The sequence below is a fragment of the Macaca mulatta genome, chromosome 5 (genome assembly GCF_049350105.2).
Source record: "Macaca mulatta isolate MMU2019108-1 chromosome 5, T2T-MMU8v2.0, whole genome shotgun sequence".
Taxonomy (NCBI): Eukaryota; Metazoa; Chordata; class Mammalia; order Primates; family Cercopithecidae; genus Macaca; species Macaca mulatta.
The window spans coordinates 80,016,055-80,033,935 of NC_133410.1; the positions used below are offsets into that span (position 1 = coordinate 80,016,055).

The following is a 17,881-nucleotide window of genomic DNA, read 5'->3' on the forward strand; positions in this document are numbered from 1 at the left end:
CTGATGATAATATGGGCTTTCATCAATACTGACATATGTGTAATTGTTTTTTCCTTATATGAATCAATATTTAAATGAGAATTCATTTCATCAAAGAATATTTGACAACAGGCTCTTCAAACTTTTTTTTTTTTTTTTTTTTTAATGAGATAGACCTTCAGACAGAGCCACAAAACCCATAATGGACTACTTGCATTACCTACACGCATTTTAAATACATGATTCCAGCTCATGAATTCTGCTGTATACCTGCAAAAAAGGGTAGAACTTTTGTGGTACTGTAAACATTCAAGTCCCCTGGAGCCAGTGAGAATCACCAGTGAAATAAAACCTGATAGATCTGTATTTTTTTTAACAGATCAGTACACTTAATCTGGAATTAAATCCCTACTTAAATAAATTGTCTTACCATGGTTTTGTGGTAAATTTAATGCACATAGACGTGATTAGAGATTATTTTTTAATCTCCTTGAGCTGAATTCTCAGTCCAAATGATTTTTGTATAGGGCTCCAAATTTTATGCATTCTTGATACAGGGTGTGACTTGGTAAACTGTATAGCTTTTCAACTTAGAATTCCATGAGTGAACATTATGTGCAGCTATACACTACAAATATTAGGGGATCTTGAAACTTCACTACCCTTCCTCTAACCCACATATCCCCCCAAATACATATTTTTTATAGAACATAATCATGAGAGTAACTTTTAGATATCGTAAAAGAAGTGGTGTATGAGGCAAGGATGCTGAGTCATTTTACTGACTCAGCCACCAGCAGATTCAGGGACTCAAGAACTAAATCTTTGTGTCTTGTCCTTGTCACTGTCATCTGTATGACCCCATATAAGTCACCATCTGTATTATCATTAATGTCTTTGAATCTAAAGATATATGCTTCTGGGAACATAAGGATGAACATGGAGCTATAGTCTACTGGGAAAAATAAACCATATTGCTGCCCTAATTCTCCTTTTCCACCCCGATCGAATCTTAAGATCCTATTTACTATGTTTCTTCAAAGCCTCCTTAATTTCCTCTCTCCTTGACCAGACTGATTGCTTTTAGCTTATTGAAGGAGCTACCACCTCTTCAGCATGAGATACTCATAAACTTTTTAATAATATATCAGGCGCTTTGCTGGGGGTCCAAAGTTTCAATGGCAAACAAATCAACACAGACCAGATTTGCTCTGCCAAACTCATTTTATAGGGAATATCAACTTATAGTACACCACTAATTCATTCTAGAGTTATATTTCTGGAGCCTCCAACTCGTTGCTCAATGGAAGGATTTTTTTTCCCTGGAAGTTCTTTTGTTTACTGGAAAGAAGGAAAGGGGAAGGATTCTGTTTCCATACCTTGTTGGGAAATACACTGACATATCAACAGGAATGACTGATGCCTTTGATTTTTTCTAGCATATCATTTGGTTCTGATGCTTCCAGTTGTCTATATTGTCATGAAAGGTCTGTATGGCATCATGTGGTCTCAGGGGTAGGCTGCTCTGCTATAATTTGCCCTATAGTGCAGTCCTGAATATCTCCTTGTCACCTTTCAATTAATCCATAGGTAAAGACAGGAATCTATTGAATTTTTGGATTCATAGAACATAGAGACAATCCCCTATGCTTGTACAAATGACAAAATTGAAACACCATTAATGAGATCCTCCATGCAACTGGTTCATCAACAAAAAGACCCTACTCTGTAACTGGACAGACCAGAACTCATCTTCTGGGTTCTATTCTGCATGTGCACACACATAACTTTATTACAGAGAGTCCAGAACTTACTACATTTTTGAGATGACTTGAAAAGATATTCAATGTGGAAAAAACTAGGAATAGTTGACCTGGAAAGGGAAAGAGCTAAGAGGGGGCAATGAGAGTGATCTTCAAATAGGATTGTCACAGGGAAAATGATGCGGGATTGCCCTACTGAACACAACTAGACCAATAGGAAGCAATAGGATGGCAAATTTAAGTTCAACCTAAGGACAAACATTCTAACTAGCACTGTCTAAAAATGGCCAGTGCTGCCTTGGGATACGGTGAGCTCCCTGTCATTGGGGGTACCGAAGCATGAGCTGGGTGACAACATGACGAGGAATTTTTAGGGAAATTGAATTACAGGCTATAGAGAAAATGTTGGATGAGATGATGTCTGACATTTCTTGTGTGTCTTTGACTTTCTAATTTTATGGAATCAGTGCCTTCACAATTTCCCAGGGCTTTGTGAGCACAAGATGGATTCACTGAGAATGATACTTGAACACTTGCTGGAAGACATTCTAAAATGGGGCAACACAGACAGTGTAGAAAGAGCTATCCCCACAAGTATATGTTGAAAAATCATTTAAAGCCAAAGTGTCTCATTCTGAGACACTTGGAAAAGAAACCAATGAGGAATGCAGGATAAATTTTCTTAAAGAAGTGATTATTAAAATATCAGGTAAAATATGTAAAACATGTTGATGATGAAACCCTAGAGGACGAACTCTTTTTTTTTTTATTATTATACATTAAGTTCTAGGGTACATGTGCATAACGTGCAGGTTTGTTACATATGTATATTTGTGCCATGTTGGTGTGCTGCACCCATCAACTCGTCATTTACATCAGGTATAACTCCCAATGCAATCCCTCCCCCCTCCCCCCTCCCCATGATAGGCCCCGGTGTGTGATGTTCCCCTTCCCAAGTCCAAGTGATCTCATTGTTCAGTTCCCACCTATGAGTGAGAACATGCGGTGTTTGGTTTTCTGTTCTTGTGATAGTTTGCTAAGAATGATGGTTTCCAGCTGCATCCATGTCCCTACAAAGGACTCAAACTCATCCTTTTCTGTGGCTGCATAGTATTCCATGGTGTATATGTGCCACATTTTCTTAATCCAGTCTGCCACTGATGGACATTTGGGTTGACTCCAAGTCTTTGCTGTTGTGAATAGTGCCGCAATAAACATACGTGTGCATGTGACTTTATAGCAGCATGATTTATAATCCTTTGGGTATATCCCCAGTAATGGGACGGCTGGGTCATATGGTACTTCTAGTTCTAGATCCTTGAGGAATCGCCATACTGTTTTCCATAATGGTTGAACTAGTTTACCATCCCACCAACAGTGTAAAAGTGTTCCTATTTCTCCACATCCTCTCCAGCACCTGTTGTTTCCTGACTTTTCAATGATCGCCATTCTAACTGGTGTGAGATGGTATCTCATTGTGGTTTTGATTTGCATTTCTCTGATGGCCAGTGATGATGAGCATTTTTTCATGTGTCTGTTGGCTGTATGAATGTCTTCTTTTGAGAAATGTCTGTTCATATCCTTTGCCCACTTTTTGATGGGGTTGTTTGTTTTTTTCTTGTAAATTTGTTTGAGTTCTTTGTAGATTCTGGATATTAGCCCTTTGTCAGATGAGTAGATTGCAAAAATGTTCTCCCATTCTGTAGGTTGCCTGTTCACTCTGATGGTAGTTTCTTTTGCTGTGCAGAAGCTCTTTAGTTTAATTAGATCCCATTTGTCAATTTTGGCTTTTGCTGCCATTGCTTTTGGTGTTTTAGACATGAAGTCTTTGCCCACGCCTATGTCCTGAATGGTACTACCTAGGTTTTCTTCTAGGGTTTTTATGGTATTAGGTCTAACATTTAAGTCTCTAATCCATCTTGAATTATTTTCATATAAGGAGTAAGGAAAGGATCCAGTTTCAGCTTTCTACTTATGGCTAGCCAATTTTCCCAGCACCATTTATTAAATAGGGAATCCTTTCCCCATTTCTTGTTTCTCTCAGGTTTGTCAAAGATCAGATGGCTGTAGATGTGTGGTATTATTTCTGAGGACTCTGTTCTGTTCCATTGGTCTATATCTCTGTTTTGGTACCAGTACCATGCTGTTTTGGTTACTGTAGCCTTGTAGTATAGTTTGAAGTCAAGTAGCGTGATGCCTCCAGCTTTGTTCTTTTGACTTAAGATTGTCTTGGAGATGCGGGCTCTTTTTTGGTTCCATATGAACTTTAAAGCAGTTTTTTCCAATTCTGTGAAGAAACTCGTTGGTAGCTTGATGGGGATGGCATTGAATCTATAAATTACCTTGGGCAGTATGGCCATTTTCATGATATTGATTCTTCCTATCCATGAGCATGGTATGTTCTTCCATTTGTTTGTGTCCTCTTTTTTTTCACTGAGCAGTGGTTTGTAGTTCTCCTTGAAGAGGTCCTTTACATCCCTTGTAAGTTGGATTCCTAGGTATTTTATTCTCTTTGAAGCAATTGTGAATGGAAGTTCATCCATGATTTGGCTCTCTGTTTGTCTGTTACTGGTGTATAAGAATGCTTGTGATTTTTGCACATTAATTTTGTATCCTGAGACTTTGCTGAAGTTGCTTATCAGCTTAAGGAGATTTTGGGCTGAGACAACAGGGTTTTCTAACTATACAATCATGTCATCTGCAAAGAGGGACAGTTTGACTTCTTCTTTTCCTAACTGAATACCCTTGATTTCTTTCTCTTGCCTGATTACCCTAGCCAGAACTTCCAACACTATGTTGAATAGGAGTGGTGAGAGAGGGCATCCCTGTCTTGTGCCAGTTTTCAAAGGGAATTTTTCCAGTTTTTGCCCATTCAGTATGATATTGGCTGTGGGTTTGTCATAAATAGCTCTTATTATTTTGAGGTACATTCCATCAATACCGAATTTATTGAGCGTTTTTAGCATGAAGGGCTGTTGAATTTTGTCAAAGGCCTTTTCTGCATCTATTGAGATAATCATGTGGTTCTTGTCTTTGGTTCTGTTTATATGCTGGATTATGTTTATTGATTTGCAAATGTTGAACCAGCCTTGCATCCCAGGGATGAAGCCCACTTGATCATAGTGGATAAGCTTTTTGATGTGCTGCTGAATCCAGTTTGCCAGTATTTTATTGAGGATTTTTGCATCAATGTTCATCAGGGATATTGGTCTAAAATTCTCTTTTTTTGTTGTGTCTCTGCCAGGCTTTGGTATCAGGATGATGTTGGCCTCATAAAATCAGTTAGGGAGGATTCCCTCTTTTTCTATTGATTGGAATAGTTTCAGAAGGAATGGTACCAGCTCCTCCTTGTACCTCTGGTAGAATTCAGCTGTGAATCCATCTGGTCCTGGACTTTTTTTCGTTGGTAGGCGAATTATTGCCTCAATTTCAGAGCCTGCTATTGGTCTATTCAGGGAATCAACTTCTTCCTGGTTTAGTCTTGGAAGAGTGTAAGTGTCCAGGAAATTATCCACTTCTTCTAGATTTTCTAGTTTATTTGCGTAGAGGTGTTTATAGTATTCTCTGATGGTAGTTTGTATTTCTGTGGGGTCCGTGGTGATATCTCCTTTATCATTTTTTATTGCATCTATTTGATTCTTCTCTCTTTTCTTCTTTATTAGTCTTGCTAGCGGTCTGTCAATTTTGTTGATCTTTTCAAAAACCCAACTCCTGAATTCATTGATTTTTTCGAGGGTTTTTGTGTCTCTATCTCCTTCAGTTCTGCTCTGATCTTAGTTATTTCTTGCCTTCTGCTAGCTTTTGAATGTGTTTGCTCTTGCTTCTCTAGTTCTTTTAATTGTGATGTTAGAGTGTCAATGTTAAATCTTTCCATCTTTCTCTTGTGGACATTTATTGCTATAAATTTCCCTCTACACACTGCTTTAAATGTGTCCCAGAGATTCTGGTATGTTGTATCTTTGTTCTCATTGGTTTCAAAGAACATCTTTATTTCTGCCTTCATTTTGTTATGTACCCAGTAGTCATTCAGGAGCAGGTTGTTCAGTTTCCATGTAGTTGAGCTGTTTTGATTGAGTTTCTTAGTCCTGAGTTCTAGTTTGATTGCACTGTGGTCTGAGAGACAGTCTGTTATAATTTCTGTTCTTTTACATTTGCTGAGGAGTGCTTTACTTCCAATTATGTGGTCAATTTTGGAATAAGTGCAATGTGGTGCTGAGAAGAATGTATATTCTGTTGATTTGGGGTGGAGAGTTCTATAGATGTCTATTAGGTCTGCTTGCTGCAGAGATGAGTTCAATTCCTGGATATCCTTGTTAACTTTCTGTCTCGTTGATCTGTCTAATGTTGACAGTGGAGTGTTGAAGTCTCCCATTATTATTGTATGGGAGTCTAAGTCTCTTTGTAAGTCTCTCAGGACTTGCTTTATGAATCTGGGTGCTCCTGTATTGGGTGCATATATATTTAGGATAGTTAGCTCTTCCTGTTGAATTGATCCCTTTACCATTATGTAATGGCCTTCTTTGTCTCTTTTGATCTTTGATGGTTTAAAGTCTGTTTTATCAGAGACTAGTATTGCAACCCCTGCTTTTTTTTTGTTCTCCATTTGCTTGGTAGATCTTCCTCCATCCCTTTATTTTGAGCCTATGTATGTCTCTGTGTGTGAGATGGGTCTCCTGAATACAGCAGACTGATGGGTCTTGACTCTTTATCCAGTTTGCCAGTCTGTGTCTTTTAATTGGAGCATTTAGTCCATTTACATTTAAGGTTAACATTGTTATGTGTGAACTTGATCCTGCCATTATGATATTAACTGGTTATTTTGCTCCTTAGTTGATGCAGTTTCTTCGTAGCCTAAATGGTCTTTACATTTTAGCATGTTTTTGCAATGGCTGGTACCGGTTGTTCCTTTCCATGTTGAGTGCTTCCTTCAGGGTCTCTTGTAAGGCAGGCCTGGTGGTGACAAAATCTCTAAGCATTTGCTTATCTGTCAAGGATTTTATTTCTCCTTCACTTATGAAACTTAGTTTGGCTGGATATGAAATTCTGGGTTGAAAATTCTTTTCTTTAAGAATGTTGAATATCGGCCCCCGCTCTCTTCTGGCTTGTGGAGTTTCTGCTGAGAGATCTGCTGTTAATCTGATGGGCTTCCCTTTGTGGGTAACCCGACCTTTCTCTCTGGCTGCCCTTAAGATTTTTTCCTTCATTTCAACTTTGGTGAATCTGGCAATTATGTGTCTTGGAGTTACTCTTCTCGAGGAGTATCTTTGTGGCATTCTCTGTATTTCCTGGATTTGAATGTTGGCCTGCCCTACTAGGTTGGGGAAGTTCTCCTGGATGATATCCTAAAGAGTGTTTTCCAACTTGGTTCCATTTTTCCCCTCACTTTCAGGCACCCCAATCAGACGTAGATTTGGTCTTTTTACATAATCCCATACTTCTTGCAGGCTTTGTTCATTTCTTTTTCTTCTTTTTTCTTTTGGTTTCTCTTCTCGCTTCATTTCATTCATTTGATCCTCAATCGCTGATACTCTTTCTTCCAGTTGATCGAGTCGGTTACTGAAGCTTGTGCATTTGTCACGTATTTCTCGTGTCATGGTTTTCATCTCTTTCATTTCGTTTAGGACCTTCTCTGCATTAATTACTCTAGCCATCAATTCTTCCACTTTTTTTTCAAGATTTTTAGTTTCTTTGCGCTGGGTACGTAATTCCTCCTTTAGCTCTGAGAAGTTTGATGGACTGAAGCCTTCTTCTCTCATCTCGTCAAAGTCATTCTCTGTCCAGCTTTGGTCCATTGCTGGCGATGAGCCGCGCTCCTTTGCAGGGGGAGATGTGCTCTTATTTTTTGAATTTCCAGCTTTTCTGCCCTGCTTTTTCCCCATCTTTGTGGTTTTATCTGCCTCTGGTCTTTGATGATGGTGACGTACTGATGGGGTTTTGGTGTAGGTGTCCTTCCTGTTTGATAGTTTTCCTTCTAACAGTCAGGACCATCAGCTATAGGTCTGTTGGAGATTGCTTGAGGTCCATTCCAGATCCTGTTTGCCTGGGTATCAGCAGCAGAGGCTGCAGAACATAGAATATTGGTGAACAGCGAGTGTAGCTGTCTGATTCTTACTTTGGAAACTTCCTCTCAGGTGTGTACTCCACCCTGTGAGGTGTGGGGTGTCAGACTGCCCCTAGTGGGGGATGTCTCCCAGTTAGGCTACTCAGGGGTCAGGGACCCACTTGAGCAGGCAGTCTGTCCCTTCTCAGATCTCAACCTCTGTGTTGGGAGATCCACTGCTCTCTTCAAAGCTGTTAGACAGAGTCATTTGCATCTGCAGAGGTTTCTGCTGCTTTTTTGTTGTTGTTGTTGCTGCTGTTGTTTAGCTGTGCCCTGTCCCCAGAGGTGGAGTCTACAGAGACAGGCAGGTTTCCTTGAGCTGCTGTGAGCTCCACCCAGTTCGAGCTTCCCAGCGGCTTTGTTTACCTACTTAAGCCTCAGCAATGGCGGGCGCCCCTCCCCCAGCCTCGCTGCTGCCTTGAGGTTAGATCGCAGACTGCTGTGCTAGCAGTGCGGGAGGCTCCGTGGGCGTGGGACCCTCCCGGCCAGGTTTGGGATATAATCTCCTGGTGTGCCCGTTTGCTTAAAGCGCAGTATTGGGGTGAGAGTTACCCGATTTTCCAGGTGTTGTGTGTCTCAGTTCCCCTGGCTAGGAAAAGGGATTCCCTTCCCCCTTGCACTTACCAGGTGAGGTGATGCCTTGCCCTGCTTCAGCTCTCCCTGGTCGGTCTGCAACAGCTGACCAGCACCAATTGTCTGGCACTCCCTAGTGAGATGAACCCAGTACCTCAGTTGAAAATGCAGAAATCACCGGTCTTCTGTGTCGTTCGTGCTGGGAGTTGGAGACTGGAGCTGTTCCTATTCAGCCATCTTGCTCCCCCACCCTCTCTCGAGGAGGAACTCTTTAAGTAGCTTATATAGTTATCAGTCGCATTACAGCTCTCACTTGTCTCTGTAACAAGGGGCCCACACAATCAAGCATGAGTCTCCTGTGGACCAAGGCTATTCTATAAAGGGAGCTATGTACATGGTCTGCCTACTATGAACAACACAGTCCTGATGCCCAGCAGTGGGTTTAGAGTCTCCTTTCAAGTGTGTGTATAGAATAATACCCTGGGGCATTGTGGGGAAAGGGTGGCAACTCTTAACTTTCTTAACTTGAAACTTTATAAAACTCATACGAGAAGCACAATAACAAATGAACCCAGTGCATTTTATATAGTTTATTATACATTTTACTTAAGCTACCTATATGTCAAAAAGGCAGCAAATGTTGTCATGCATTTGGCTTAACTCCAATCCTTCTCTGCCAATGAGCAGGTGAAGCCTTTGGCTGGATGAGAACAGGTACTTGACCAGTTCTTGCTCTCCCTGGACGTTATCACTGGCTCTCATAGTCACTGTATGGACCCACACAATGCCAAGGCAGTAGAAAGATGCCCTGTGCTCCAGTGTACAGCTCTACAAAGTGCTGCTCCTTGTGTGGTGGCATGTTTGGCTCCCATCTCTCTGTTCAGGGAAGTTGCAAATCTATGTTACGCCCTGACAGTGTGAGCAGTTTTCATCAGCCATAGTGGATTTTGGAAGGGAAAGAGTCAATTGCAGGCTGAACACAAAGGAAGATGCTTGATCAGCAAGAGATCACAGTGCAATGCTCCCAGACTCCTTCCAGCTATAAGAGATAGGCTTTGTTATTTAAAGATGGGTACATATAAATGAGGCTTCTGGACTATGTTTTTCTTCTCTTAGCCACTGTATGGATTCATGCAATGCCAAGAAAGTAGAAAGATGCCCTGTGCTCCAGTGTACAGCTCTGCAAAATGCTTGGTTCCATCATATAAATATGACTGGCAGTTTTGAGTCAAATCTCAACAGAGAAAAGCAGTCGTTAAACAAAACGACAGAAAGCAAGTCCTTCCATACAAATGCTACTTAGTTTTAACCCTCTTTTTTTTCTGAATATTAGATGGTTCCTATTTCCTCAGCCAGAAGTAATCGGTCCCATCTCTGGAAACCCTTAAGTATATTTGCTATTTCTCTTTCATGACACTCCCATCTGACTATCCCTGCAGTAGGAAACAATCCAGGAGGGCAGGAACCATGTCCTCAAGGTTCCCAGTGTGGTGTCTGGCCCAGGGTAGGCATAGATCAGCCTTGGGGACAGAGTGCTTGTCAGGAGGCTGCCAACAAACTAAAGTCCACAGGGGAGAATATGGATGGCATCAGAACCCCTTCCTCTTTGCCTGTAGAAAGAGAGAGGGATGCCGGGTGAAGTAGCCCCGGCTACTCCAGATGCTGAGGCTGGAGGGTCGTTTGAGCCCAGGAGCTCTGGGCGGTAGTGCACTCTGCCGATTGGGTGTCTTCATTAAGTTTGGCATCAATATGGTGCCCTCCCAGGAGCGGAGGACCACCAAGTTTCCTAAGGAGGGAACTGGCCCAGGGCGGAAAAGAGAGAGGGAGTCTAATGCTTGCACTCTTGGGAGAGAAAGAATATGGTACAGCAGTCAAGCTATGCAGGTTGTAACCAGTGTGTCCCGAATTTGCCTAGATCACAATCTAGGATTCTTAAGGGAGAGAGGAGAGGAAACTTTAAGTCACGCCTTCTAATTAAGGTAGCCACCGTTGTTAAACCATCCTTTTGCCCAAATTGCAACATCCCAAGAGATGCAAGAGAGAAGCTGTCTTACCTCTTTCTTGCAGCAAGCTATTCTTTGCTTGCTGGAATGACAGATCTGCTGTATCCACTTTCTTGGCACATATCATGTAGGTGTGAAATAAACAAGTTTCTGCCATTTTCTCATTCAGTCTTTCTGTGTCTCCCCCATATTCCCCCTCCTCACACTCACACCACATTCATACCAGTGGAAAGAAAGATTCTGTAGTGCTAGGGGATGTTTCTTTACACTGAATCCAGCTCCTGATAGGAGTTAAAGCCAGGACAAGCATATTAGCCCATTTTCCACCTTATATCTTCAAACACCACAAAAGTGCATCAAACAAAGTCTTCCTGTGAGTTTACAAGGTGGTTGGTAAGAGCCACAGATCCAGTCTTGCAGAGAATTTCTTTCCAAGTAAATTGATACCAGAGTTATTTATTGTAGTGTTATTCCTGCCAACAACTTAATACCAAAGCCAGCATTTGAAAATCCAGTGAGAAATTTGTCCTTGAAAATGTGAATTAAATAGTTCTTGCAGGCTTCTCCTCGGCAATTTGGATTTTGCCTGGCAAGTTGATTCGATGTGTAAGTCTAAAAGTTTCTAAGTTCTTTTGAGGTGCTTAGATCATGTGGCTGCTCCTCGTCCAAAATGAACATGATGCAATTTGCAGGCCTACGGACACACTGCTGGGATCCTTCAAAACATCAGAGTTTCCCCAAAGAGAGCAAATTCAAGCTCAGTAATTGGGGTTTTGACCTGAATGTTCACCACTTCTTCTCTTTTAGTAAGTTTTGCTTTAGAGAGTTCCCAAAGATAATCTTATTTAGAAGAAGGGAGGCTTACAGTACAAAGAAAGACACAGCTCTTACAAAATACTCTTCCAAGAATTGGATTTAGTTGGCTAATTCCATCGTTCTTCATGTCAGCTTTCTTCACAATTGTTTCCTGGGCTTTTTATTTTTGTTATGTTCAGACACAAGCTTTATATGTGATGAGAAACACCAGGGAATTCAAGATAGGTGAACAAAGGAAGGGCACATTAGCCTTGGCTGGGGAGATCAGAAGTGATGGCCGGGGTTTGTGTGAAGGGCATGGGGCAGAGGACTCCAACTTCTTTTTTGGGCCCTTTTCAGATGGATTTTCTAATTTTTGTGAAATAAGTCAACTCACCTGGCTGATCATCCATTTTGATGTTACAATAGACACTCTTACTGTACCCAGGCAGTTGTCCCTAAAAGTTCATTTAATTTACAGCCACCCAAATCATGACCCCTAAGTTTCAAGAGAGCCCTGAGAAGAAGTGTTATAAGAACGCAAAGTCGTGAAGATTTGGACTGGTTAGTGTCAGACAACCATAGGAATATGGTTTCACTAGTGGGTGGTTTTTACTTAAGAATTTTTTTTTTTGGTGGGGGGGACAGAGTCTTGCTTTGTCACCTAGGCGCGAGTGCAGTGCCACAATCTCGGCTCACTGCAACCTCCACCCTCTGGGTTCAAGCAGTTCTCCTGCTGCAACCTCCCAAATAGCTGGGATTACAGGTGCCTGCCACCATGATTGGCTGATTCTTGTATTTTAGTAGAGAAGGAGTTTCACCATGTTGGCCAGGCTGGTCTTGGACTCCTGACCTTAAGTGATCTGCCCGCTTCAGCCTCCCAAAGTGTGTTTACTTGAGATTTTTAAAACAAGGTCCTAGTTCCTGAGAGTGAGTTGTGTGCTCTGGGAAGGAAGATGCAGAAAAGGCAGTGTCTTAGTCCATCATGATGCTGTAACAAAACACACTATCCTAGGTGGCTTATAAACAACATAAATTTATTTCTCACAGTTCTGGAGGTCAAGAAGTCAAAGATCAAGACACCAGCAGGTTTGGTGTCTGGGGATGGCTACTTCCTCACAGATGGCACCATCTCACTTTATCCTTACATGGTAGAGGGGCAAACAAACTTCCTCCAGCCCCTTTCATAAGGGCACTAATCCCCTTAGGAGGGACCTGCCTTCATGACCAAATCACCTCCCAAAGGCCCTACCTCCAAATGCCACCATGTTGTGGATTAGGATTTTAACATCTGAATTTTGAGGAAACATGTGCAGACCATAGCAGACAGGAAGCAAATATCTCCACCCCCATTGTCTGAGTCAATGGAAAAGAGCATGGAATTTCAATGCCCTCCTTTCATGACCTGACTTTCTCCCCTAGCGCAATAACCATCCCTGTATAGGAAGAAGGCTGGCAGGTCACTGCCTCTTCTCTGCTGTGGTGGTGAGTGGGCAAGGGATGGAATGAAGACAGAAACCACCAAACCTTACTCCTCTCTCTTCCATCTCCCTTGTCCCTAAACCAGGTCTGTCTTGGGAACCTTTCTAATCAAATCTTCCATATCTCATTCATTTTCAGCTTTTACTAAAGAGATAAATGAGGTCAGCTGGCTACTTCAGCATAGGCCACCAGAGAGCTCCATTTATGTGAGTTTCATAGGTCTAAGATTCAGTCTGAATGACCTGCAGCTCTGAAATCTCAATGGTCAGCAATTCTGGAATAATGACCCATACTACCCGACACATGTGAAGCTAATCTGTGGCAGAAAGACAAATTGTAAATGTATCATTGTATTAGTCTGTTCTCGTGCTGCTAATAAAGACATACCTGAGAGTGGGTAATTTATAAAGGTTTAATGAACTCACAGTTTTACATATCTGGGGAGGCCTCACAATCATGGTGGAAGAGGAGGGAAGAGCAAAGGGATATCTTACATGGTGGCAGACATGAGAGCTTGTGCAGGGGAACTCCCATTTATAAAATCATCAGATCTCATGAGACTTACTATCACTAGAGCAGCATGGGAAGGACCCGCCCCCATGAATCAATTACCTCCTGCCAGGTCGCTCCGATGACATATGGGAATTATGGGAGTGATGATTCAAGGTGAGGTTTGACTGGGGACACAGTCAAACCGTATCAATCATGTGGAGTAGACCTTTCCAATAAGTACTATATTTGCTATTCTGAATGCCTGTCCAAATATCGATGTACATAGCAGAGAGAATTAGCAGTCAGAGTAAGTGGTAGTTCCATAAGAAATAAAGAATCAAGGCAAATTACTCTTTTGCAGTCTTTTAAACATTTAGTATTTCAATAGCATTAGGGATATGCGTGGTTTTTGGTTACATGGATGCATTGTGTGGTGGTGAAGTCTGAGATTTTAGTGCACCTGTCACCTGAATAGTGTACACTGTACCCAATAGGCAGTTTTTCATCCCTCACCCCATTCACCCTCCCCTTTTCTGAGTCTCCAAAGTCCATTATATTACTCTGTATGCCTCTGCATACCCAGAGATTAGCTCCCACTTACAAGTCAGAACATGCAGTATTTGATTTTCCATTCCTGTGTTACTTCACTTAAAATAATGGCCTCCAGTTCCATCCAAGTTGCTGCAAAAGACATTTCATCCTTTTTTGTGGCTGAGTAGTATTCCATGGTATATACATACCATGTTTTCTTTATCCACCCATCAGTTGATGGGCACTTAAGTTGATTCCATGTCTTTGTGATTGTGAATTGAAGGTAAAGAATTTTGATTAGGCTGTACATATTAATGTATGAAGTCATCCCCATATTTCTAAAGTGCTAAACCTTTCCTATGCCCAAATATTTGCAAGTGTCAGACTCAGGATTTCTCTTCCTATAGTGGCAGGTAACTGCCATTAACTCTATCTCTTTTTCTTTACTGTGTACCATTGATCTCAGACCTTTGCTTTGGGCTGCTACTTTACACTGTGAACCTAATTCTTTCTAGGAAGAACTTAGGACATGGCTTGTGTGTGGTAGAACCATTAATTAAAAACGAATTAGCAATATCTAATGATGCCTTTTCAAAGACTGGAAGGAACCAAACCTTCCTTAGATTTTCCCTTTGAGCAACGTTCACTACCTGGTTTAAGGATAAAGGAAAGAGCTCTCATGCTGTTGCCAAATTACAAGATGGGTATTAACAAAAAAACGCCACAAACTAGAAACCATGTTTTGCCATAAAAAAAAATGGTATAATCAAAGTGATGTCTTTGTAAGCCCCTGGTGCTGGATGCAGTGGATGGAAACTGACAGTGGCTAATACCTGTGTCTTCTTGCCCAGGCCAGTGAAAGACGTGTTCACCTCATCGTGTCCCGCCAGGTTCGGCGGAGCCCTGACATCTTTCAGGAAGCCAGCTGGAACAGCAATGGCAGCTGGTCCCCAGGGCCAGGGGAGAGGAGCAACACTCCCAAGGTGAGGCCTCTAGGGCAGGTCCCCTGCTCCTGCAAGGAGCTATTTCTTGGGAAGGCTGCTTGCTTTAACATTTCTAAGTGTCATCTCAGGACTTTTTTACTTAAACAGACACTTTGACTTGTAAAACTAAAAGCCCAAAGTCCCATATTTAAGACTTGAAGAGATAACAGGTGTCTCCCATCCAAGCAGGAGGGAGGAAGGTGCAGGAGGGTTTTGAAACCTGATCATGCAGACCTCATACAGGAACCTGATTTCTAGCCTAAGCCAAATACATGTCATGTTTTTACCAAGAGTCATCTTTTTTAAGGACTGTATTTTATTCACTTTGAAATGAAGCAAACACTTCGCTTGGTTTCTGGCTTTTGAATTTTTTGGTCTGCCTAGAAATCAATGATTTCCCGGCTACTTTTAGTTTTTTGTGTGTGTTTGCTGAAGGGCCCAGGAAGATAATTTAAACACTTGCAGCTCATGTAACATTAGGGAGTGTTGGGGATTGGGGCAAACCAGAGAGCACATGTTATATGGCATTCAATCCAGAAAACTCTAAAACACTGCGGATCTGTGGGTGGAATTCCTTCTTCAGGCCACCAGTTTGCAGCCTCTCTTTAAATGAAGTGACGCAGCCCAATTTGTACTTCTCTCTGTGGCTTCTGTTAGATGCAATGCCTTAACCTCTTCATTTAGATGCGTGTTTAAGCAACACAAACCTTGTTTAGTCCAAATTAAGCGTCCTATGACTTTAGCTTGGCATCCTGTTGTGATGCTAATGAGCTTCTTTCAGTCATTTCTCCTGAGTTCTGGTTTCATGGCATCACTTGTAACTAAAAAAAATTCTTAACGGTAGCTCATTCTTCTTGCAACAGAGAGTAGGGAATGCCCTTTTCTTTCCACGTCAATCTATATGTTGGTTGGAATAGCTTACAAATTGAGTTTTTGAGTAATACATAGAGAAACAATATCAAATTTTTTTATTTTGGAACGTCTCTGCTGTATGCTGTGTTAATTACAGAGCCTACAAGGTTATATACCCTTCCGGGTTCTCCAGCCAGCCAAGCCTCATAAATCCATAAATTACATGTTTATTTACAATAAGGAGTCTAGACAGACCAAATATATTCCACTCAAACATTTTACGGATAAGGAGACTCCCTGATGTCTTTTTGCTAGTAAATGCTTAATGTTTAAATTTAACTGATCATCTTTACTAATGGAAAACTAGTTTATTAACTTAATTGAAGTTTTTATCCAATTAACTAATTTTAGTTGAATTAACTAGAATATGTCATATTCTAAGTCATCAAATTATGGAGAAGGTAGCCTCCGTCTGCACTGTGGTTTTATAATTCCTTCCACCTCCTCATCATGAAAGAGCTGGGAGGATCTGATCACATTTCTGCTGCAACCCTCTGTCATGTGTCTTAATTCCTGGAAACATACAAATTGACTTAGTGGGAATTGTAATTATTTCCATTTTAACTTATATTCTATCTGCCTTCTGAAATATCCTCACAAAAAAGTAACATATTTAAAATAAAACTAAGACATATATGATTCTTTGACGATTTCAATTTTTGTATTCTTACTAAAATTTTGTTTGGTTTAGGAAACTAGGTAGCTTTTTAAAAATAAGAGCTTAAACAATTCAAAGAAATACCAAAGAAGACAAAGCAGGATTTGTGGGACAGAAAACTTTTAGCCAATTAAAAAAGTCAAGGAATGATAGGCATCAAATTTTGCATGGTTTCCCTCTGTGGGGAGGAAAGGACTATGAGCAGAAAGAGTGACAGAGGGACTAAGTGCACATGGAATGTTTATTTCTGATGTAGGGTTTTGAGGTACATGGGTAGGTCATTCTGTTATTCTTTATGCTTTGTTACTTGTCTAAAATGTTTTATTCTAAATATCCAAAGCAAATATTCTAAAATAGAAATACGTCTTATAGTTTGAGAAATACTCAGGTACCCATCGTGTTTTTAATTAGCTTAAACTATTTTATCATAAATTATGTTTTTAAACATCAAGGAACATTTTAAGGTGTCCAAAGTAGGGTGAGGAGAATGGAGAGAAAAGATAGATAGAAAAGTCATCTCTATCATACATAACTATCCTCCTCTCCAGCCAAAGTCAGGTAACCCCGGGTATGAAGCTTTCACAGATTATTTCTTTTTTTTTTTTTCCCCATTGCTGACATTGGTCTCTTTCTGGTTGAGAAAGGAAATGGTCATGAACATTGGTTCATGAGACACAGAACACATGCATACATGTCGTATTTGTGGTATTTCAGCCATTGCATCCAGCCCCTCAGTGCACAACTAAACATCGCTTGCTCACCGCAGGCAAGGCTGTCTGGTAAGTACTGAGCAGGTGTGAAAGAAGACTCTATAAAATGTGGTTACTTTTTTTAACTTAGAAAAGTTTCTGATACTCATAAATGACAGTGTTTCTGAAATGCTGACTCACTACTATCAGGAATAAATGACTCACTTGCGAAATTTTGAGTGCAGTCTGTGTACTTAAGATTCTTCCATGGCCAGACGCAGTGGCTCATGCTTGTAATCCCAGCACTTTGGGAGGCCAAGGCACTTGGAGCCAGGAGTTCGAGACCAGCCTGAGCAATAAAGCAAGGCTTTGTCTCCACCAAAAATATTTTAGAAATGTATTTTTCTAATGGTCTCTAATCTGTTCCTTCCTCCATTTTTACTCTTTCCTTTTGAAATGTAAACTTTATCTGAGTTAACCTATAGAATTTGGGACAATGTAACCCTATTATGGTTGGGGTGAATAAGTTGAGGGTTCTTTCCACGTGTCTTTCTCTGTGATTTCAAGAACCACCATTGTATTTATGCACTTTTCATAATTTATGCAGTTTTGGTAGTTTTTGCATTTAGAAAACGGAAACCCACTTTGCATTTTCTACATTCAAAAACTACCAGAGTTGTAAATTCATGTGCCATGTTTTTCTGTCTGTGCTTTCAGCCCCTCCATCCTAAAATTACTTGTCATGAGAAGGTGGTAAATATCCAAAAAGACCCCGGCGAATCTCTCGGCATGACCGTCGCAGGGGGAGCGTCACATAGAGAATGGGATTTGCCTATCTATGTCATCAGTGTTGAGCCCGGAGGAGTCATAAGCAGAGATGGAAGAATAAAAACAGGTAAAAAGTAAAGGGATGTTAAAGGC

At 41.0% G+C, this 17,881-nt stretch overlaps 1 protein-coding gene across 5 annotated transcripts in view; it reads left to right on the plus strand.

The window, feature by feature from the left end:
* The window catches only part of LNX1 (ligand of numb-protein X 1), a 195,577-nt gene that overhangs the window by 158,813 nt on the left and 18,883 nt on the right, over positions 1 to 17,881 (plus strand). For all 5 annotated transcript variants that reach the window (XM_078001925.1, XM_015138692.3, XM_078001924.1 and 2 more), the window contains 2 exons: positions 14,570 to 14,701; positions 17,678 to 17,855. In XM_078001925.1, coding sequence (XP_077858051.1) covers positions 14,570 to 14,701; positions 17,678 to 17,855 — 310 coding nt within the window. The remainder of the gene's footprint in view (positions 1 to 14,569; positions 14,702 to 17,677; positions 17,856 to 17,881) is intronic.